Below are 24,954 nucleotides of genomic sequence, written 5' to 3' on the forward strand. Positions count from 1 at the left end.
CCAAAATGAGAAACACTAAGAGTTCAGTTTTAAAAGGAAGGTTAAAAAAAAATGCTGATGAATTGAGGACAGATGCACACGGCACTCAGCCCAGCCTACAGGCGTCCTGTCATCTCTGCTAAACTCCCTCCTGATTCCTGAGCAAGCTTTACTCTCGTAGGCCAACCCTCCAGCCTAATACAGAAAGTAATCCTCCTAATTTTTGCCAGAAAGACCATTTACTCAGTGGACAATCAATTTTCTACAACTTCAGGGCCCTATATTCATGTCTAAGGCCCAGTGCTTTCCAGAAGGGCAGCTGGGCCCCAGTCCTACAAATGTTTCTGTAACTTTACAGATGAGAAAACTGGTGCAGTGTGATGATCACACCCTGGCGGCTCAGAAAACAGGGTGGCCTGGTAACTCCTAACCTCTTAATTTGAAATTAGAGCCTTTAAGAGCACACTACCTCAAAGCCATCCCATAAAGAGGTGTCAATTAAGACCTTAAATGAGGATATAAGGGTCTGACATTACAGAATATACCTGTTACCTGCACAAGATCCCTAAAGAATGTAAATATCCTGAAATGGCTACACGGTAAGTTTTAACCAAGTGATGACAAGATTGCTCTCTGAAATGAAGACGGGGCACGAACACCCAACGTACCTTTCGAAATTTCTCCGTTTTCACTGAGGCCCCCGCAAAGGGAGAGGGTAACGTCAGGCAAGTCCATGGCAGAATCTGAGAGGCACTCAGTGCCGCTATCTGCAGCTGCGCTTCCCACGGACTGTGGGGACTGGGAGCCAGAGAGTGTGTCAGACTCAGGCCACTGCCTGGAGCTGGGCTCCGATTCACTGTGGACAGGGGATGGGGAAAAAGATCTGCTTTATTACAACTCCTTGAATTCCTAGTTTACTGCATGGTTCTCTGGGGGCTCAAACCAAGTAACACATCCCCTAAAAAGAACAGATGGACCTACAATCAGGCATAACTTTTCTTAGGCAGGGTTTAGAATCATACCATAAATGACATGAAAGATAACCTAATATAGTACTAGTGAGAAATTAACTGTGAATATAGTAAATATGTCACAAAATCACCACGGTCATTCACAATAATGCAAACATTTCAACTATGGCCTTTCTGATTTTTGATTAAAGGAGTAAAATAGTTATAAGTATTTATTTACATTTCCATGATGAAAATGACAGGGTAATTAAGAAAATCTGATGTTTGGAAACCTTTGATCCTAACGTCCTAGAAAAAGCTGTGGCACTTTATACATCCTGTAGAAAATTACTGCAGTCCAAGGCTATATTCTTTAAAACCAAACTTTTCTAAGTTCATCTATTACCTCACAAAGAAGGAAGGAGAAATTAAACGAGCAAATTCTCCAGAGGCAAGACCCACCTAGAAAAAGAAATGTATTCAGAAATAAACTGGATGTAACTGTTCTTCCAGGAGCTAAAGATGAGGTTACTGAATATTTTCATTTTTCAAGATAAGGCACAGAAGCCAGGTTTCAGAAAGTGATCAAGGGAAACCTTATGCAATGAAGTGTAAATTTGAGAGAGAATAATCATGAATGGCACAGCACCTTAAGTCTCACAGTCACCAATGCTTACTACTCTATACCCTTTGAATAGGTATTTAATGTCACATCTGAGATACTGAGAATTTTCAAATTCACTTATTTTATTCAAAAAGCCAGTATTTTTTATGTTGATTTTAAAAAACAATGACCCAGAGGTTTACTGGCTCTTTCAAACAAATCTCATCTTTGAGCAGTAGGTGGCAGCAGACTACAGACATGTTGTAACTAGGTAACAGTTTCAAAAGCTGTTTCCCATTTGAATCAACAAAAAAATTCAGGTTTTTGGATTTTTTTCCTCTTAATAGCAATGCACACTCATACCCACAAAATTTGAGATTAATTGGACTGACAGAATGTTCTCACTGGAAACAGAAAATCAGCAGAACTGTTGTTATACTGGGGGTGAAGGGCAAGCCCAACCCTTCTGTGTTCACCACACCTGTGTCCTCTTTTCTCCGGGGCACACGGCGAGGCCCCCTTGCAGTCAGGTGTGGCCACGTGAGCACATGACCGAGCCGTGAATATGGACGGAAGGCATACGTGTTGCCCCTCCCCAGGGGCCCTATGTGATGCTCATTCCTCTCTCTGCTGCCCGTAAACTGAACTCTGAGACCCTAGGGGGATGGGAGAGCCTCAAGGTGAAAGGAGCCTGTGTTCCTGAATCCCTGTGGGCAAGACCTCCCCCTAAACACCAACACAGAGCATTCTCACAGGGGCAAGAAACAAAATTCCATCACCGTAGGCCAATGAGATCAGGAGTTCCACCTCTACAGCAACTAGTGTTACCCCAACCAGTAACAACATCTACACACATGGGGATGCCACCAAATACAAAAGTGTGTGATCTATATTAAAGTTTAGTGATAATTACAAATACTGTAAATTTGGTAATGAAGATGCTAAGGATCATGACATGACTAATGCTTACATAGATTACAAGAGTCTCACTCACTATCTTTAAATATTTATGAAATGTTTCAAGAAATAGTTAATGAAGTAAGAAGCTTACTTAGTGCATGGACAGTGACTGTGAACAGTTAAATTACAGTTGAGTGGAGTAAGGTATCATCACCTTAGTTACTCTCATTTTTTAAAAGAGAAACTAAGACATATACCTAAGGAATACCAATATAAATACATGAGTAAGGCCTGGAAAATGTGGGGAAAAAAGTGGTAATTCTATGACAGCTTATATTTGAACTTTCCTTTTAAAATAAAGCCGTTTCAGTTTTTTCACCTTAAAAAAATCCAACTATTACTTCAAATGAAGGAGATATGTTGAGATACATTTAGGACAGAGCTAGAAAGGAGTTTTAAGAACTTTCCCAAAATACCTGTAAAAAATTTAAATAGCTTTATGTCAATCCCATCTTTCTATTCCAGATAAAAAACAAAATATACTTTTCAGTAGTTCATTTATAAGTGTTTAATTATGTGTGCCTATGGCTCAGTATAGTCAAGTCATACCTTCCGTGGAGAAAAGTTGTTTTTTTGTTAACCACAGAGTAGCAGTTTAACAGAATTCCCCTAAGAGTGGAAATGAACTTGGGAAGGCAGTCCAAGTGTATCATATTTGAGGACCATATTTGAAGTAATTCAAAGGGAAAATGGTGCGGGACAGTGAGGGAGGCTGGGTGGCAGCTGTGGAGCTGCAGGGGATGTGGGGAACGCGGGCTGCGGGGGCAGTGCCTCACCAGACGCAGACCCAGTTCAGAAAAGGCTCAGATCTCAGACTCCAAAGAAGTGAAAGCTTTCTTTGGAAAACATTTTCAAATAAAGATGTGTTTCTTTTAAAACACATAATAAAATAAATGCTAAAAAATTTTCCCAAGCATGTTGAGTTTGTATTAACCACTACAGGAAATGCTAATCAGAAGTCATATACCCTTATGTAGGTTAGCTAGTATCTCTCTCCTCATTGCATTGAAAATGTCTTCATAAGTAATTATTAATTTCAAGTCACTATATTGAAATAAGACATGCACTATTTCTAAATTTTCCAAAACCTGAAGCCAGCATCAGATTTAGCTAAAGGACACCATCATCTTATTCCTTTTTCCTGAGATGAAATGTTTTACTCTAGAAATAACTAGACTATTTCAGAGCTGTCCTTCAATAAATAAGGACCACTCTACCTTTTAGGGAAATAAAGAGCTGCAACTTCAGGTTCTAGACCCTTTAAGTCATCAAGGTAAATATCATCAGGTCCCTGGTGTTGGCTTCTTTTGTGAACACCTGTTTAAAAAAAAAATCAGAGGTAAGAATTTAGTTATTCTTCATTTACAACTGTAAAACACGCACGTTTGCAAACAGTAAGACTGACAAGCAGGATTTGAATAGGGTTTTAAAGGTGTCAACCAACCTTTTTACTTAGGTTGGTTCTCAGCCATCCAGGCCAATAGAAGAGAAGTTCAGTGCTCCATATATATACTTTGATTTTACTCATTCTCTCATTTGCTGTTAATTGAGTAATACTAGCCCCTAAATAATTTATATTTTAATGGTGAAGTCTTTTTTATATTTATAGGTCTAAGAACAAGCATGACCAAACTTAAGGCAACCACCTGCATTGGGAACGAGGGCATTACTCTAAAACCATGAAGGGAAGGTTGTCTGGGCACAGGATATTCACATGGTGCCCAAGTATCCACCCTGCATTACCTTCTAACCACAAAAGGACAAAAAATACTTCACAATGGATAGATGTGGAAGATAACATCTTAAACAATAATCACGTTCAGCATTACTATTAGTGGTCATCATGAGATACAATATGAGTACTCAATATATGCAATAAAGTAATCTTCAATTCAAACAATAACTCTAAGCCTCTAGACCTGTACTGCCCACTCTAGTGGGCACACCACATGTGGCTACTGAGCATTTAAACTGTTGCTAAAGTGAGGTACACAAAATATGTTAAAAATGCGTAAAACACACTAACATACTTCATTAATAATTTTATATTGATTACATATTAAAATATTTTGGATTTATTGGCTTATATGAAATACATCACTAAACTTAATTGCACCCTTTTTTTACTTTCTTAAAAGTGGCAATGAGATGATTCAAAATTACACATGATTCATACTCCATTTCTAGTGGGCAGTATGGTCTAGAGCTAACTCCCAGTTAAGAAAATACAGGAGTGTCACCTTCAAAAAAACAATTGGACAAATCCAGAACATGAGAGAGCCTAGAAGACACTGGCTGGTCTTTAACCTTCTTAAAAGGTTACTATCACGGGTGTAGAGTGGGTATGAGGGTGTGTATGGGTGTATGAGAGAGTTATAAAATAAAAAAGATTAAAAGAAACATAAAAATCAAATGCAACATGTGAACCCTGATGCAATTTTGGCTTGGGAAACAGGCCAGCTAAAAAAATATTCTTGGTACAATTAGGGAAATGTAAACATGAATTCTTCAAGATGACAACAGTACTGGGGCTATGCAGAGAATGTTCACATTCTTAGAAGGTATATCCTGGCATATCTAAGAGTGAAATGTCATGCCTCCAATTTGTTTTCAAATGTTTTATTAATAAAACACTTTATGTGGATGAATGGAGAGATGTAGGGAGAAAGGGGTTGAGGAGAGAGCGAGGGCAAAAATGTATAATAAAAAGTAGAGGGGGAAAAAGAATGAGGCCAAAAGAATAGTAAAAACCACTCAGGGCTCCCATCTCTAGTCAGATCCTGCACTGTGTGCTAAGAACAGGGGTCATTAGTTCCAAAAACAAAGCATTCATCCTAAAAGAACTGGATTTCCCTCCTTAACATTTCTAGAGTATAACAAGTGGCTACAGGCCTTTGGTGGAAGAGCAGGTGACAAGTTAAGCCACCATTAGCTAGATGGTTTTATCTGACCACCAACACCTTCGACAGTCACATTCTTTCATTTTAGATAAATTATTTCTGAGTGAACTTGAAGGTCCATACCTAATATATATTAAGTTGGTTTATAATTACCTAATCTTTGGTGCTAGAATATTTTTTTTAAGTGAAATAGGTAATTGGCTATATATGATGCTGGGTAATTTTAGAGAAGGTTTACACTTTCCTAAAAATAGGATCCAAGGCCAGAGTTCAGAATACATATGTTCTGACTCTTACTGTACCAAGTATCGATGGTTGGCTTTTTATTTTCAAATAGTAAGGATGTTCTGATTTATTAAACTTGTGTTCCAAAAGTGAGGAAGAACTGTTGAACCAAGAGTTGGATGTTTTCTCTGCTTATCTTTTTTTGAGACAGGGTCTCACTCTGTCACATGGGTTAGAGTGCAGTGGTGCAATCACAGCTCACTGCAGTCTCGACCTCCCTGGGCTCAGGTGACTAGAATAACTTTCTAAGGTAATTTTTATTTTTTATTATTATTTTTGAGACAAGGTCTCACTCTATTACCCAGGCTGGAATGGAGTGGCATGATCTTGGCTCATTGCAACCTCTGCCCCAGGGCTCAAGCGATCTTCCCATCTCAGCCTCCCAAGTAGCTGGGACTGCAGCCACCATGCCAGGCTCAGTTTTTTATGTTTGATAGAGACAGGGTTTCACTATGTTGCCCAGGCTGATCTCGAAATCCTGAGCTCAAGTGATCCGTCCACCTCAGCTTCCAAAGTACTGGGATTACAGGTGTGAGCCACTGCACCTAGCCTTCTACCTATTTTAGAGGGAAATAATCAGCAAAAGAAAGCACATACTCATAATCATAATTAGTATGCATTGATTTTTATCCAATATTACTGCTAAAAAACCTACCTAATTTAGCCTCAGCTAAGCTGTTTCAAGTGAAAACATTTTTTCTCTAATTTTTTAAGATTCTACTTCACTTTACTGACATACGTAATCAATAAAGTGGTTAATTTTACTCATCAATTGATTACAACTCATTATTTGTTTTCTCAGTAAATGCTTCTCAAGAACCCACTAAGTAGCAACAGTCAGGAGACAGCAGTGTGCAAGTCAGGCCCTGCTCCAACTGGACTTTCCAGGGGGACGCCATGGAAAGCAATTGTAAGAAAGTGAGTGATGGGCCTGGGCACGGTGGCTCACACCTGTAATCGCAGCACTTTGGGAGGCCGAGGCGGGCAGATCACCTGAGGTCAGGCATTTGAGACCAGTCTGGCCAACACGGTGAAATGCCATCTCTACTAAAAATACAAAAAATCAGCTGGGGATGGTGGTGTGTGCCTGTAACCCCAGCTACTCAGGAGGCTGAGGCAGGAGAATTGCTTGAATCCGAGAGGCGGAAGTTGCAGTTAGCCGAGATCAGGCAATTCCACTCCAGCCTGGGCAACAAGAGCGAAACTCCAGCTAAAAAAAAAAAAAAAGTGTGTGATGGGTTTCGACTGGTGAGTACAAATACAGAGGCAGCCATCACATGTTATGTGGAACACTGAAATAATTTACCATCTAATTTGAGAGTACCTGGAGCCAAATTAAACAAATGATTACCTTTCTTCTTTGATGGGGAGTCTACTTTAGCTGCCGGTTTGGATTCTGAGGGTGCCTCCGCTAAGGCTGGGTTGGGAAGGTGGTCTGCATCTAACATAGATGAAATCTGAGTACTCTCAAGAGGAGGTTCGAGAAGCTCTGCCACAGACGTTGGGTCGCTCATCTGTGTACCCAGGGCTCTGGGTTTGGGCTTCACTATGGTACAGACAGTGTCTTCCATGGAAGCATCCTTCTCAACTTCACTTATGAGGTTGTCCTCACTGGGAATTACCCGAAAATGAGTATTTTCTGATGGTGTAATTGTAGCTGTCCTAGGATGATGGTCAGATCGTTCTCTTTTGCTGACCTAAAAAAGTTAAATTGTTTAAAAATTAAACTACTTTCAGAGTATTTGTTAGAATCTATTTCCTAAGCTGGCAATCTGTTCATTCTATTTTTAACTTAACACATTCATTAAATATCTTAGTTTGTACATGTAAAAATTCCATAATAAAGTGAGAAAAACTAACAATTGCCTTTTGTTCAATATCATGATACTTAATAAATGTTCTGGCCGGGCACGGTGGCTCACGCCTATAATCCCAGCACTTTGGGAGGCCAAGGCGGGCAGATCACTTGAGGTCAGGAGTTCGAGATTGGCCTGGCCAACAGGATGAAACCCTGTCTCTACTAAAAATACAAAAATTAGCCGGGCATGGTGGCAGGCGCCTGTAATCTCAGTTACTCGGGAGGCTGAGGCAAGATAATTTCTTGAACCCGGGAGATGAAGGTTGCAGTGAGCCGAGATGGCACCACTGCATTCCACCCTAGGTGACAGAGCAAGACTCTATCTCAAAAAAAAAAAGGTATATGTTAAATGTTCTACTGTGAAGTTATACTGGAGAAGACTGAGGAAACTGACAATTTTCAGTTACTAAGAAGTAGAAAATATTCATTTTGGGGGAGAAAACTAAATGAAAATTTAGCCCTCCTTGGACCAGATCAAGGCTCTGTTAAAACAGTATAAAAGTGGCAAGTCTAAATTCGATCACAAATATAAGCAAAATGTATATTTAAAAAACCTGAATTCAACAGAAGATCTAAACATTTTCTCTCTCAAGAAATTTATCTTCCCAGTTCTTTCTTCTTTCATTATGATCTGGAAAAAACGGTTTAACAATTTCTTGTTTAAAATTTCCGTGTTGGCTAGGGATGGCGGCTCACGCCTGTAATCCCAGCACTCTGGGAGGCCAAGGCAGGTGGATCTCTTGAGCCCAGGAGTTTGAGATCAGGCCAAGCTGATACAGCGGGACCTTGTCTCTACAAAAAATAAAAACTAAAAAATTAACTGGGTGTGGCAGCACACACCTGCAGTCTCAGCTACTTGAAAGTCTGGTGTGGGAGAATCACCTGGGCCCAGGAGGTTAAGGCTGCAGTGAGTTGTGGCTGCACCACTGCTCTCCAGCCTGGATGACAGAGCAAGAACTCTGTCTCCAAAAAAATAAAAAACAAAAATTGAGTTTGAAAATTTTAGTTTATTTTAAGGTGCTTTTAAAATTTCCTTATAATAATTAACAATCATTATTATTCAGTAAATAGAAATATACACAAAATACTACTGAATTCCTTCGGTTGCAAATATATAGTCCAAATGTTACAAAAAATGTTAACTTTGAATTTACTTTTATGACATGAGGGCACTATCATTTATATTCATGAGAGCCCAGTCAGAAATTGCCTCCTTTACTTATGGGTGGAGGGATTCTTCACTTGTTTAATCAGACACTTTCCACAGGCAAGTAAACCCGAGTACCTTGGTGGACTCTGGGAATCCGCCCCACGTCCACTCCATGTGAGACTCTGATCTGAGCAGGCTCTCAGCAGGTTTCACCTCCAGCTCTGAATCACTCTTAGGACACGCTGTCTGGGGATAGGTGCTGCAAAGAGAACAAAGACACATGATGACTTGAAAGTCGGGAAACCTTCAGTCTTGCTGAGCCTGACAGATTAAAAGAAACAAATTTGAATATTTTGACTTTATCCTGCATATATAAAAACTCTATGGAAGGCAGCATCAATTATTTCTTCCACTTGAGTTCTTTAATAATAAAAATGACACCAACCAGTATTTAAGAGGACTTACCAGGTCCTTTGTAAACACTGTAGATTCATAATCTCATTTGCTTTTCACAAGAAATCAATGAGAAAGAAGATAATTTTGTAGGAAAGGAAAAGCAGGCAAATTAACGTAACACCCGAGGATTTGATTGCAGAATAAACAGTTATGACTATACTTTTTTTCACTATATTATTCAGTTACAGCCAACAGTTGACACTAAAAGATGAGAATTTTTAAGAATTGCAGATGAGTGGGCACAATGTCTCATGTCTGTAATCCCAGTGCTTTGGGAGGCCAAGGCGAGAGGATCACCTGAGGCCAGGAGTTCAAGAATAGCCTGGGCAAAATAGCGAGACTCTGTCTCTACAAAAAATTTAAAACTTAGCTGAGCACAGTGGTGCATGCCTGTAGTCCCAGTCACTCAGGAGGCTGAGTGGGAGGATCACTCGAGCCCAGGGGTTTAGGCTGCAGTGAGCTATGAGTGTGCCACTGCACTCCAGGCTGGGCAACAGAGCGAGACCTTGTCTCTACTAAAAAGAAAAAGAAAAAGAAAAAAAAAAAAATAACTGTAGATGGCTAAATTCCATGCTGATTATACAGATGTACAACTGGCCAACACTGTTAGAGTAAGTCAGATCAAATTTAGAAAAAAAATAACTATTGAGAGAAAAGACTCATATTTATGTTAAAAGTAAACATTCAGTTCCTTGGCTGTGTGAAAGAGAAATGGGAAATATCATTACTGTAGATTAACAGAAAAGCTAATTAATACATCTTCCTTCCTCTTTCAAGAAACCAAGAAATTTCAAAGATACTTACGTCTCTAAAGGGGACCAATCTCCGTCAGATAAGGGGTAATGATCCCCAGAATGGAAGAGTAAAGGCTCTTTACATTCTTCTTCTTTCAAGGAAGCATTTGAAGATCCTCTGTGAAAGGAGAAACCAAAGAAAGGCAGGAACGATGACATTCTTGTCAGCTTTAAAAGATCCCCCAAACCTACTGATTACAATAAAAATGAAGAGGGGCAAATGATTACTAACTCTTTTTAAAATATATGAAGGAGAAGGGGAATACACCAATGCCATCCACTATAAAACACCACAATCACTATTCACATACGGAATAAATAGGGTGAGGACAAAAGAGAAATGTGATTTCTCTTTTTTCCATCCCTTAACGGTGATTCAAAGGCTAAAAGAAAACTAAGGCTTTATGTCTATTTCATTCAATCCTTACAAAATGAGGTAATATTTCATTGTAGATATTAAGTAATCAAGGATCCAGAGAAATTTAGTAACTTGCTCAAAGTAAAAAAGATAGGAAGTAGTTGGATTCAAAACAAGTAAGCCCTTATTCTTTCCACTGCTCTCCCCATTCTACTGAATACATTTGAAAATGTATATTAGCTGAAGACAAACAAGATCTATGGCTCAAAATTTTAAAAATACCCTAACCTCTTAAAACCTTGGGACTAATTTTCTTCTTTGTTTGGCCCAAGGATTATCTGAGAAGGTTTCCTTTACTTGGAATCTACAAGATGTGGAGATGTGAACAAGAGGATACCAAAAATGACAAATGCTTTTAAGATTCATAAAAGGACCTTGGGTAGGGGGTTACACTACTGCTAATAAGGTTTTAATCAATTTACCTGTTGGCTTCTTAAATTTTCAGAGTTACTATAACTACCTTGCCATATAACCTTGAAAACATCCCTCAGAAGCACTGTGGGCCCCCGTTTTCATCTTTAGTTGGAAATTTATCACTTGTCCTGTCTACTTCAGAGTCAATGTGAGAGTTACACGGTGTAGCATGTTGAAATCTCTGAAAAATAAAAAGAAAAGCACAAAGAAAGACTCTGGCCGGGTACAGTGGCTCATGCCTGTAATCCCAGCACTTCGAAAGGCCGAGGCGGGTAGATCACGAGGTCAGGGCTTCAAGACCAGCCTAGCCAAGATGGTGAAACCCTGTCTCTACTAAAAATACAAAAATTAGCCGGGTGTGGTGGCGGGCACCTGTAATCCCAGCTACTTGGGAGGCTAAGGCAGAGAATTGCTTGAACCCAGGAGGCAGAGGTTGCAGTGAGCCGAGATCGCACCACTGCATTCCAGCCTGGGTGACAGAGAGACTCCATCTCAAAAACAAACAAAACTCTGCAAAGCATAAAGCGCCACATTATACAAGTTTAAAGGCTTCTTATAGAAAATTCAATGTTCTAATAGGACATATAATAAATGTAAATGAGAATATCCACATCACTTAGTTTGCTGGACTAAAAACAGGGATAGAAAACCAGGTTATTTTTTAACATTACTTTTCTTCCTTTATACCTTAATCTAACTTACGTCTTATTTACCACTAACTCTGACATGTAACAGTTTTTCCACATAGCTTAATCTTTTAATTTAAGGTTTTCCTAACTCTGGTCTTCTTTCTCTAGGGCCTTACTCTGGCATACCACTCATTGAAGGGGAGGAAACATATGCCTGAGAAAGACATCTAGGAAAAAGTACTCTATTTCTCAATAAAGGAATATCAAAAGGCAAATTTTCCCCTGAGAAAGGGAAAATCAGGTTTGTGAATGGTCCTTATTTGCCCACTCTGAAAGGACACATCAGCTTGACCCATCACTATCCATACGTGAAAGTAGTCTGAAAAGAACAATGTAAAAGTCACACAAATTTCTAACTGAAATTTTTATATTACAAATATTTTACTTTTGGGACATATTTCACTGCAGTATAAAAGGTAAGCCAAGAAGAATTCAGCAAAGCAAACAGGATTTAGTAAAATACTGAAAGAGCGATCAGGTACCACCTGAATTCACAGCCCCAGGAAGACAAGAGATGGCCTTTTTTGGTCATATCCTGACAAAAATACAGCCCATTAGTCTAGGCCCACTACAGTGATAGAAAAGATTTATGTTGAGATCCCTTTCAGTCCTAAGATTCCTTTATTAAAATAGAATTCCAGAAACCTGTTAGGAACTTTCAAAATGGCAGGTATGCCTTAGAACAGGGACCTGAAAGGCAAACCATGACAGAGTAACAAACTAAGCACGTGACATGAGGCTATAGTGGAGCGTACACAGTAGAATGTGAAGAAAACAGCACAAGCACTGATTCTGTTTTGCTAATACATCAGAACTGAGCAAAAGAAGTAAACGGTGACTTTCAGTCAGGGCTGGGGGCTCGGAGGCTCAGGTTCACAGCCAGTGTGAACAGGGCACTCCAGCCCTCACAGATGTGCTACAACATCACATCTTTCAAATTCCGCATCATTTTCTAAGCCTAACATTTTTCCAATTCAAAAGCTAACGGAGGTTACATGGATGTATATGACTGCCAAAATGCACTGAACTGCACACTTACGGTCTGTGAATATTGCTGTATGTAAATTATACCTCAGTTTTTGTTGTTTTTTGTCTTTTTCTTTAGAGAAACAAATCAATAAGCATTTTTTATTAACTTTTTTGACAAACCGATAGTAAAACATATGCTACCTAATGGTAACTGTGTCCCTTTATGTATGAGTCTAAGATAAATATCATTCAGATTTTTATCTGGACAAGAAATTCAAAGGCTCCTTAAGAAGAAAGGAAATACCATGGTCACTAATGTAACCAGACTAAATATAAAAGCTATCTGTGTGTGTGTGTGTGTGTGTGTGTGTGTGTGTGTGTGTGTGTGTATAAATCAATGTTTTGATCAATGTAACTAATCTGAGGTTACAATAACTCACTGCTTCAAATAATATTTCAATTATATTTAACAGATTAAGATACTTTTTAGGGGAAAACAGCCTCAGAAGGAAGTATTAACAAAAAGGCATATTAATCATTACCTTTAATCAAACTAAGTATCAACCTTTCCCCCAACCCATAAAGACTTCATGTCTCTAAATGGTTCCTAAATCATGGAAGATAAATTGAAAAATTTTAAATACATCTCCAGGTATTAGATATTTATGTACTCCATGTGGGTCCAAATTTCACTGCCCAGAGATTCTTGTCATTATGTAACATCATGAAAGTCTGGCTGCCAGATCTTTTTGTTTTTTGTAACAGAGCTAAACCTTTTAAAAATTATATTAACTACAACTAATGGTAGTAGAATGATATATATGCTTTATAAACGAAAATAGTACTTCTGTAAATTTTTCTTTGTAAGAATCCCATAAATACCAAGGAAAAGAAAAGACTCAAGGGGTTTGGGAAATAAAATCCTTTTAATTTTAAATCTATGTAAGTTTAATTTATTCCCAAACTTTCTAAGTTCTTCCAGAGTTCTGGCCTTCAGAATATTTCCTAATTTTTCTTCTTAAGCTCTGCACTGTGTCAAAACCTATCCAAACGATCTAATTCTGAGTTACTTATATTTAATATAAATAAAGCACAATATATAATAATAAACACTATCACTAGAATTGTGAAGCTCTTCATGACTTGGCGCGGTGGCTCACGCTTGTAATCCCAGCACTTTGGGAGGCCGAGGCGGGCGGATCACGAGGTCAGGAGATCGAGACCACGGTGAAACCCCGTCTCTACTAAAAAAAAACACAAAAAAATTAGCCGGGCGTGGTGGCGGGCGCCTGTAGTCCCAGCTACTCGGAGAGGCTGAGGCAGGAGAATGGCGTGAACCCGGGAGGCGGAGCTTGCAGTGAGCCGAGATTGCGCCACTGCACTCCAGCCTGGGCGACAGAGCGAGACTCCGTCTCAAAAAAAAAAAGAAAAACTCCAAAACAATTAAGCTATTTTATTTAATATGCAATAGTCATAAAGCAACTCCATATATTTAGTTTTCTGATATCCTAATGTATTTCCACAAACCTTTTTTGAGGCGGAGTCTGGCTCTGTCGCCCAGGCTGGAGTGCAGTGGCACAATCTCGGCTCACTGCCAGCTCCACCTCCCGGGTTCATGCCATTCTCCTGCCTCAGCCTCCTGAGTAGCTGGGACTACAGGCGCCTGCCACTATGCCCAGCTAATTTTTGTATTTTTAGTAGAGACAGGGTTTCACCATGTTAGCCAGGATGGTCTCGATCTCCTGACCTCACGATCCACCCGCCTCAGCCTCCCAATGTGCTGGGATTACAGGCATGAGCCACCGCGCCCGGCCTCCACAAACCTTTTAAGTCTACAATTTTATATAGTTTCCCATCAGGGAGGCAAGATATATATAATTTCTTTTTATATTTAACTAAAGGTTTTAAGAGGGCTTAGTCTGTAAATCAGTAACAATTAGTCATAACACCATACAAACATATTTAAATATTCAGGGAAGAGGTTTTTAAGATTATTGCTTAGTCTTATAAAATGGTAAATTTTAACCAAATTGATACCTCTGTATTCTTATTTATGTTTCCTATACTCTTACATCATACTGCTTGGCAAGTAATATAAGTTTTGACATAATTTAAAAATTCAAGTAGTTGTAAACAAATTCTAATTTGTTAACAATTCATATATTCCCCTTTACTTACTATACTACCTCAGAATTAATCCTCCTTAAAAAAGTAATCATCCCACATAGAAAAAATTGCAGAGCTTCATCTCTTCCTTAAATATTTTAAAGTACTGTAAGAACACAAATCCATGAAAACAACTGATTAAAATTGGACATTTCATCTTGCTTTACTAATTATGGAATACTATAAAGACATAAAAAAACATGTTCCTTAATATTTCTTTGCTTAACAGAGAAATACAAAGAAATACTGCAATTATGGTTACGGGCTATTTTCCAGCCTCTTCAAGTATAGGACACAACTATGGTTCCTACCAGTAGGCAGAAATGAATAATCAATCTTACATAACACAAAAGAAAGATGAGAGGCACAAAAAGATAAACTGACTTTGGCTTTTAAGAACCTAATGTTAAACCTGAAATGCCACATTCAGTAACACAACAACAAAACAAAAGATGACAGCAGCAAGCCACCACTTCACACAGTACTAAAAATTCTGAAATATGTAATAGCCTTCCTCCCATCTCCCACTCAATCTGTTGTGTCGTCTTTTTGTTTTTCCTGCTTTTTAGCTGCAAGCAGTTCAAGGCTTGCCCGCTGCATCAGTTCAGCTTTTCTCATAGTGATTTCAATCTTCCTTGCAGTCATAGTTACATAACTTCGCTTTACATCAATCACACCCCATAATTTCACATTTTGATCAAATTCCTTCTCTCCTTCAAATACAATATGCACATTTAACAATGTGCTACTTGCTTCTACTCGACTACGTTCTGGAAGTGAATTTTTAGCCAGTACGGAAATGGTAACTTCACCTCCAGTCTGATGCCAGTCATGTCTACATGGAACAACTTTTTTCCCAGCATCTTTTTTAGTCCACATGTGTTTCCCTTTTGTACAGCCCTCTGGGGCTAAGAATGTATTAAAACCAGAAGTTTTTCTTCTACAACAGCTCCAGTACTTCATCCCCTCATGGAAAACAGGTACTCCAGAATGATATACACAGACTTCTTCTAGACTCTCTAGACCCCGATATGTCTTTGAACACCCTCCACTCTTTTTTTTTTTTTTTTTTTGAGACGGAGTCTCGCTCTGTCGCCCAGGCTGGAGTGCAGTGGCGCGATCTCGGCTCACTGCAAGCTCCGCCTCCCGGGTTCACGCCATTCTCCTGCCTCAGCCTCTCCGAGTAGCTGGGACTACAGGCGCCCGCCACCACGCCCGGCTAATTTTTTTTGTATTTTTAGTAGAGACGGGGTTTCACCGTGGTCTCGATCTCCTGACCTCGTGATCCGCCCGCCTCGGCCTCCCAAAGTGCTGGGATTATAAGCGTGAGCCACTGCGCCCGGCCTCACCCTCCACTCTTACATGAGGTCCCAATCTTAATTTCATCACTGTCTTCTTCTTTCTTATTTTCTTCATTCGCTTACGACAGTTTATCAAGTGCTTGTTTTAGGGAGGCAGATATTTTTAATTCCAGATTTGTCATCGGTTCATCTGGGCTTGGTCTTTTTATCGTGTCTACTGTCTTAGGGGCTTGAATGTGTTCCTGAAATTTGGGTTTTAATTCAGATAGTTCCTTCTCAGTAGTCTTGACTTCAGGTTTGACTGGCTCAGGTGGCTTTTCACTATTACGTCTACCTTTTGTACAGCCTACAATGCTTAAGAAATCAGAAAAATCAGTTGTTCTTCTCTTACAGCAAGACCAACCCTTTAATGCATCGTGAAAGACTGGAACACCTGGGTGATATGTGCAAGCATTGTCGGAATTGGTCTCAGGATCAAAGCGCTGACCAGAGCTCCGGTTGTAGCACAGCAAGGCCATTTTTTTTTCCCACTGTCACAGGCAAGGCCCCAACACCGGGAACGGCAAGAGGATGCGTTAACCAATCCCGTGTTGTTAGCACCAGTCTCTATACCTCAGTTTTTTAAAGTGAGAAAAAAATCAATTGAATGCCAAAATAAATAGCCTGAATTATTTATGTGGGATAAATTATAGGTGCAACATGAATTTTAAACTATTTCACTGGTAGTATGTAATAGATAAGTGGGGTTGCTAACCACCATAACCAAAGATCACTAACTCAGTTAACAATGTCTAGCAGCAACTTTAGCACAGTACTAGTCAATGAATTTCAGCGTGGCTAATGATCTCAGCTGGCATTTGGATACAGAGCATTTCCCATAAGACAAATGGAGCCCTGCAATACTTCTCTCTGTGTTCTGTGTCAGAAACGAAGGAGAGAAAAGGCAGGGAGCATCTGTAAGATCCATGTCACCCTGAGTATCTACACTTACCCCAGAAGAACATGGAGGGTTCTCTAGAAGCCAATTACCGATCAGGAGATGAAGTATGCAGATTATCAGAGCAGTAGGTGCTATCTGTGAAAAGTCTTAGGCTCCCTGGATTTAGCTCCCAGATATCACTTTTTAAGTAAGTTTGCTTTAGAGGATTCAAAGTTGAGACTCCTTTCTGATGGTTTGATATTGAGCCTCCATTTTTGCTATTGCTGGGTATTTGAAATATTTCCGTCAGTGGCATGTTTCATATATTTGCACTCAAGATTATGCTAGAACACCATCCAATATGCAGGGTCTCTTCCCTCCAAAAGGCTACATATGCCTAGGTGCAATGTTTTTAATCTCTCTCTCACACAAAGACATCCATCCATCCTCTAGAAGGACAAACAAGGCTTCTATGTTATATTTAAGCCCAAGGCCCACCTTTAGGAAGGGAGGGAGACTTAATAGGTACAGTTTTTTAAAGCCCTGTATAGTTTAAAGCTCTCCAATTTCCAGAAATGAGTTTCTTCCAGCTGTGCTATAGCAATCTGCTTTAAAGAATGATTCCCTCTTCCATCTGCCTCCTTCAAGGAGCCTCAATTAACCTTAATTCTATTATCTACAAAATTCTTGAAAAGTAAAGAGTTTAAACGAAATGCCATTTGTCAAAACAAAAGAGAAACCTATTTTATGCATTTATCTTCTCTGGAAAAATAATTTCTTTTCTAAATGGTTAGGGGCTGAGAATATGCTATAGGAAAACTGCAAATTCTGCAACGCCACATAATTCCTAGTCCTCACGACTGCAAAAGCAATTGATTTCCTATTCTTTTTCTCTTAGATTTTGAACACGTCGTTTCATATGCTGCTAATGACTGTAAATAGCTTCCCTCAAATAATATTAGAGTCTAGGTGCTGAGCTGAAAGGGGCCTTTTAAGGCCCCTTCGACCCTCTCACTTTATAGATTAAGAAACCAACGCCCTGAGTGATGAAGAGGCTACTGTTCTACAATCTATAATAGGCCCAGTCTGTCTACCTTTTAGCTCAGTGCTTATTTCAGAAAACAACCTAAATTTTCACAGATGTTTACATTTTGTTTTCTTTTTTTAAAGTCCTAATTTCTGTTGGCTGTATTATTTAAGCAGATTCTATTTTAAGGAAATTTCATGGAAGAGTTCCTTCGGGTGGCAGCATCAATTATTTCATGGTAACCTAATGAAAAAGCAAACCACCAACCTCCTGAAAACAGCAAGGCCCTAGCTTACTTATGTGTGTTGTGACATGCCTGCTTACCAAGCCAGCAAGCTACTGGCTTAGAGATAGGCTGGCAGCCATTCATACCTGTCAACCACATCAGTACACAGTGGATACAGCCTTTCACACCATCAGGAAAAACAAGGTATGTACTAATATTTCTGCAATGCATTGGCTTACAACATTCATTTGCAAATTCCTTTAGAATAATGATTCTTGTACAATTTAGTAGGGAACTTGGCATATGTTTTAGAAATTGTTTTAATTTCCCAAGCTGTAGGTTGTTCAGGAATTCTAAACGTTGCTCTATTATGTCTGACAAAGGACACACATCAACAAAATTTTAAGACAAAAGCATTACTTCAGTGCTCTTTTTGGTAGATCTTGGAAGAATTTTAGTTGGTAAAAATATTTTCAACAACGGAGCACTGGGAGCATTACAAGGCTGATCCTAATAAAACTTAAGATGTGTAAGCATTTCAAGTTTTTCTCAAAAGAATACATGTTTCTTGCCCACCTACACACTTTACTATACATTAGACAAAACTTTTAAAGGAAATTGTTTATAATTTTTTTTTTTTTTTAAAGACGGAGTCTTGCTCTGTCACCCGGGCTGGAGGGCAGTGGTGTGATCTCAGCTCACTGTAACCTCCACCTCCCAGGTTCAAGTGATTCTCCTGCCTCAGCCTCCTGAGTAATTAGCCTGCCACCACACCCAGCTAATTTTTGTATTTTTAGTAGAGATGGAGTTTCACCATGTTGGCCAGGCTGGTCTCCAACTCCTGACCTCAGGTGATCCTCCCGCCTTGGCCTCCCAAAGTACTGGGATTACAGGCATGGGCTACCATGCCTGGTCTTTTAATAATGTTTTTAGGCCAGGCGCAGTGGCTCATGCCTGTAATCCCAGAACTTTGGGAGGCCGAGGCGGGCAGATCACCTGAGGTCAGGAGTTCGACACCACCCTGACCAACATGGAGAAACCACATCTCTACTAAAAATACAAAATTAGGTGGGCGTGGTGGCACATGCCTGTAATCCCAGCTACTAGGGAGGCTGAGGCAGGAGAATCGCTTGAACCTGGGAGGCGGAGGTTGTGGTGAGCCGAGATTGCGCCATTGCACTTCAACCTGGGCAACAAGAGCGAAACTCCGTCTCAAAAAATAATAATAATAATAATGTTTTTAATATTCCTGAAGTCAAGCAGTAGAAAAGTAAAAATTATCATACTTTATTCTCCTAGGGAAGAGAAGGACAAATAACCTTTAAAAGACTGAAAGGAAGGAAGGAAAAGGACAGGAAGAGTCTCTTTTTAAGAAATTCTGGTACTTTTTATCAGCTTAAATTTCTTTGGGAATCAATGATATATAAAAGTTGAGTTCAGAACATCTATGATGAAACTCTTCTTCAGCTAGTATTTTGACACTGACAAAAAAATTACCTAAATTTATTGATTCATTCAGGATTTTAAAATTTTGTAAATATAGTGTACTCTCGTTTGTAGAGCTTAACATACTTTTCCACTATTGCTTTCCATCTTTTGTTATTTAGTTCTACTGGAGAAATTCTGCATTCTATCAGAACTGAAATCAAAGTGTTACATATTCAGCGTGGGAGGAGTAAGACAGAACACCACAGACATGACAGCCAGTGAGCAATAAAACAAGAGTAGAAAAAAATTTCATGTATTAAAAATGGCTATGTTACTTATAATATCGAATTGTAAAAAATTACTATCAAATGTAGATGTTTAATTCTAAGATTTAAAATCTAAATTTCAAAATTTTAGAAAATTGTTTTACAAAAAAGGATTATACTGTGTTATTCATTATGCAGTATAATTATAATATACTAATACTATATTAACATTTTTTGCTGGGCTCAGTGGTTCATGCCTGTAATCTCAGCACTTTGGGAGGCTGAGGCAGGAGAGTTGCTTGAGGCCAGGAATTTGAGACCAGCCTGGGCAACATAGCAAGACCCCATCTCTACAGAAAATTTTTAAAAACTAGCCGGGTATAGGGGTAAGCACATAAAGTCCTAGCTACTTGGGAGGCTGAGGTGGGAGGACTGCTTGAGTTTGGGAGTTCAAGGTTACAGTGAGCTATGATTGCACCACTGCACTCCAGCCTGGGCAACACAGGGAGAACCTGTCTCAATTAAAAAACAAAACAAAACAATACAAAGCGTATTTTTTTCCTGATTTGACCATTTAAAACAAAAGACTGACAAATAAAACACATACTAGATTGAGGTAGAGTTTACTCTTGATATATATATTTGGTTTCCATAGCTAGTGAAAGAAATTATCTCCATCTATTCTAGGATGAAAAACACTTGAATATCACCATTTTCCAGGAAGTAGGGTGTGACCTCTTTTCGGCAATGGGGTGAAAACACACGAGTGGACCAGCAGCTCCCTCCACAAATAGAGAGTCTGGAAATGCAGGGCCACTCGTGGGCAGCAGCTTCCTGTCCAGTCGTCACCAATAAAGAGAATCCCCACCATGGTCCTAGTGCCAAGGTGGCCACTGAGTACAACAGGTGGAAGAAAACGGAATCTTGAATGAGAAAACACGTTCTACTCCCAACTGCTACCTTTCAACCCCAAGCGGTGCTGACATGAAAAATGGCATACAATGAGCTCCTCTACAGAGCAGGTAAATAAGCAGCAATCAAGTGCTCAAGTAAAAAAATAAAAATCCTTCCTTTTCAATTCCAACAAAACAAAACTCAACTCCTCAGGAAAAAGATACCAAGCCTAAGGCCACTGGGTAGGGAAATCCCAGAGATGACATGGTGTCCATCCGTATCTGCTCACCCAGGGGCCAATCACTAATTCAGATCTTTTGACTTAGAACTTATTTGGCACCTGGAAACTTCTTTATGAAAAGAAACACACAACCAGTCTGCTACAAATGACATTTCAGTAGCATATTTATAGAATAGTTGAAAGGAACAAAGAAACTGCCTTTGCTGCTCGGTTCCACAATAAACCGTAAAGGGGGAAAACAAGCCCAAACCTCACACTGTGTATCCATAAAAAAACTGGCAGCTCCTGGCTTCACATGAACTCTAGGTACTCGCACAAGACCCTTCCCAGGCTGAGAGCCCTACCGTGCTGCCTGGGCCCCCTTGTCATCGTCGGAGCTCACGCCTACATCACATGTGTCTTCTGCAGCAGGAGAGGCGGCCTGCTCTTCCTTCTTACTGTCCTGTTTGTATTTCTTTCTCCTTCGTTTTTTCTTTTTCACAGAACTTGGAGTAAAAATTGTCTCTGTTTCCAAGACGTGTGAGATGTCTGAACTCTGAGATGGTGTTTCATCTCTACCCGATTTCACCAAAGGGGTGTCAATATCTTTAAAGAACTGATCTTCAGTAGGAATTGGTGAGGTGGCAAGGTAAGCAGGAAGCTTTTCCTTGAGGAGAATGGAGAAAGAAAAGTTATCCAAGACAAACTCGACAGTGAATTAAAGCAGTAATATTTTGGATATATGAATTTTCACAGTGGTAAAAAAAAAAAAAAATACATATTCCCTAAAGGCAAGAAAGTCCCACTGAACTAAGGCGCTGCCTACTGTACTCTGAGGAGGTCTTTCCCCTGTGAGGCAGCTAAGTACTAGCCCACTTGGGTACATGTAACCGAGTCCATCTGAAGGAACTGACATGCCAAGTCAGCATGGAACACCCCAAAGCCATAATTAAGGCTAAGCCCATTAAATTCTTCACAAAGCAAAGATCAAAGCAGCAGCAACCATCTCAGGAGGTGTTACAAAGGACTCTCTCAAGAACTCACACAGAACATTCAGAACACAACAAAGCAGAAGGCAGAGATTAAGGACACTGCATCAGACAAAGGGTAGCAGGACAGGTGAGTGACGCGAGGATGCAGTGATACAGAGTGGCCAATGCTTATGTTTTGCCAAATTAATTGGAGAAAGGCAATTAGAGACAATATCCTATAACAAATGACATTAGTAAAGTTTTAAACCATAAAGCATTTATGTTTAAAAAAAAAGAAATATTCCTTCCTGTAGGAATTCAAAAGAAGAAAATAAGGCCCAATATTTAGAAGCAGTCAAACTCTTAATACTAAATAAATGATCAAGTCTGGTGTTCAGTAAATTCATGTCTTAGCCATTTGTTTCATTCCTTTTTGTATCATCAGAGGAAATGGAAGGTACATAATAGAGATAAAAATTAACTCCAGGCAGAACGTGGTGACTCATGCCTGCAATCCCAGCACTTTGGGAGGCAGAGGCAGGTGGATCACCTGAGGTCAGGAGTTTGAGACCAGCCTGGCTAACGTGGTGAAACCCTGTCTCTACTAAAAATACAAAATTAGCTGGGCATGGTGATGCATGCCTGTAATCCCAGCTACTCAGGAGGCTGAGGCAGAAGAATTGCTTGGACCTGGGAGGGGGAGGTTGCAGTGAGCCAAGATCATGCCACTGCACTCCAGCCTGGGCAACAGAGCAAGACTCCATCTCAAAACAAACAAACAACAACAAAAAAATTAACCTCATATAATTTAAAATACTCAAGCTTTTAAACAATAGTTCTGAAAATGTATGGGTTTCTGTAATTAATTTTTATTAAGCTTTTGAACTTAGCTTGGATAAACATACTACCCTGAAGCTAAAGTTTGATTTACCTAGGAGAAATATGTGTTCACCAGCAACACACACTTACAGAGAAACTGTAATAAGATATTCTGAATGTCCAAAAGAAACCCAGATGAGAGGTTGTGGTCTCTGACTTTGAGGATTTTTAATTCAATGATCTTTATTTTACTTAAAGCTCTTTTTGTTTCTGGTGGTATTTCTTAGTTCTGTTATAGCAATGTTTGTGGGATGAAGATAACCTGAATGCCTACCAGTAAGAAAATGGTTAAACAAACTGTGGTATGTCCATACTATGGAATACTGTGCAGCTATTAAAAGCACAGAGTTAGGTTTAGAACTAGACTTGAAAGGAATGTTGATGACATATAATTAAATGAGAAAATTTTGAGAGGAAAAAAAGCAAATAAATGGCAACAAACTGGGTTTTTGGTCATTTTTATCCTACTCTAAATGATGAACCCCTAGAGGAACAGGAGCATATTGTATTCATAGCATGTGGCATAGACTAGTAATTCCAACATTCGTTGGATAAATTAACAATTTTTTATTTTAAAGAGAAGCATACTACACAAGATAAACTCTGGTCAATGTGGTCATATGTGAAATAGGGAGAAAAAGGCTGAAAAGTTGACATTCTCCAAGTTGTCCTTGCTAAGCATAATTTTTAGTGGAACTGTCAGAATAAGCCATGAAAACGAGGTTAACTATCAATAACCCAGTCCTCTTGCTTACGGTGCCTGCTGATCTAGAAGTTCAGTGTTATGAAATTATACATAATTTTAAGAAACATACAAAAAGTGTTGTATTTTTTTGACAGATGTCATTTATTATGTTTCATTCTGCTCTTTGCCTCTGTCTCTGATAAGGAAAAATGTTGCTCAGGCCAACTAAATGCAAACAAGGTATTATAAAGACAAGTAATGAAGAAACTAGAAAAAGCACCAGTCTGATCAAGCTTCCCCTTCATAAATCATAGTGTTTCAATGCTGCTTTACATACTGGTACCTAAGTTGTTGGTTTCTCAATCAAAAAATGATAAACAATCTCATTTTGCTATTGTAGTTTTTGGTAATAATTTTCTTTGTAAATTTATTGTATCAAACTCTAAGTTCATCTTTAAAGCCGAAAAAGTAGTCCTGTATCCTTAATAACTTGATGCTCGTCAGTTTTGCTATTTGAGATTTTATTCTTTATGAAGAATGATGTACTGATACCTTTGAAAGAATTTTTAAAAAGATTCACGTTACGTGATCTGAGTTCTTCAGTGAGAATGTAAAATCTATTATTAATAAATAAATAAAAAGATCCACACTGAATCCATCAAGAATCCATCGTTAACCAGCGTTCAAATCAGTAGATACAGAATGTGTGTGCTGGGGAGGGGGGAATTATAACAAATCATGCTCGTTTGCTAGAAGAAGTCAAACATGCAATCACTTATAAAAGGATATATGCCAATTAATTTAACTCTCTTGAGATCATAATAAATTAATTCATCTGACTACTCAAGGTGAGGGATGTAATATCCCAACCAAAATGGTAAACATGATTCCCAGTCGAAAGGTCACATATGGATAAACACATAGCCAGAAGAGAAATGCCTTACTCAGGCAGAACCGAATGTATTCAAGTCAAGATGCGAACCAGAAGCAACACTAAGAAAGCTCATTAAAGCTAGAAAGTGATGTGCCTTCCCTTACAAAAAGTGCAAGTACGTGCATTCAGCATGCTCCCTGCACCCTGAAACTTTGTATGGAGAAAAATTCCTCATCCCTTCAGCTCCTTTTTGACAGCTTAGTTCTTCAACATAAAACTAAAGCTTGTCTTGCCAACAACAATCCTCTGTACAATCAACCATAAAAAACTGCTAAACAGTCCGTTTGGGCCCTGTACCAGAGGCCTGAGCACACTGTGTAAGAAGGGTGTGACCCATGCAAACTTACGTATTCTTCTTCAGTCTCCTCAACAAAGAAAGCTTCTCCGTTGTCACCCAACTTCATGTGAAGATCCACTGCATTGCCATTGATTTCTATATCAATCTATGGGAGAAACAAAGTATGACTTAATGTTCAAGGAGTCTTTCCTTCAAGTTAAACTAAACCGGAACTCTGAGTTCTCAAGCCAAACTTAGCATAGTTTTGAGGTTCCTAGAACTACAGCCTCTGAGAAACACTGCTACTTGCCCCTATCTAACCCCTAAGAAGCCAA

At 39.2% G+C, this 24,954-nt stretch overlaps 1 protein-coding gene and 1 pseudogene across 1 annotated transcript in view; both read right to left on the bottom strand.

Annotated features, from left to right (window-relative positions):
• The window catches only part of LPIN2 (lipin 2), a 103,215-nt gene that overhangs the window by 13,009 nt on the left and 65,252 nt on the right, over window positions 1-24,954 (bottom strand). The window contains exons 3-9 of the mRNA XM_030810689.1: window positions 24,690-24,785; window positions 21,239-21,540; window positions 9,947-10,054; window positions 8,822-8,945; window positions 7,030-7,375; window positions 3,711-3,810; window positions 648-835 (exon numbers count right to left, since the gene is read on the bottom strand). Coding sequence (XP_030666549.1) covers window positions 648-835; window positions 3,711-3,810; window positions 7,030-7,375; window positions 8,822-8,945; window positions 9,947-10,054; window positions 21,239-21,540; window positions 24,690-24,785 — 1,264 coding nt within the window. The remainder of the gene's footprint in view (window positions 1-647; window positions 836-3,710; window positions 3,811-7,029; window positions 7,376-8,821; window positions 8,946-9,946; window positions 10,055-21,238; window positions 21,541-24,689; window positions 24,786-24,954) is intronic.
• On the bottom strand, window positions 15,121-16,432 carry LOC100584582 (annotated as a pseudogene).

Source organism: Nomascus leucogenys, chromosome 4 (genome assembly GCF_006542625.1).
Source record: "Nomascus leucogenys isolate Asia chromosome 4, Asia_NLE_v1, whole genome shotgun sequence".
Lineage (NCBI taxonomy): Eukaryota > Metazoa > Chordata > Mammalia > Primates > Hylobatidae > Nomascus > Nomascus leucogenys.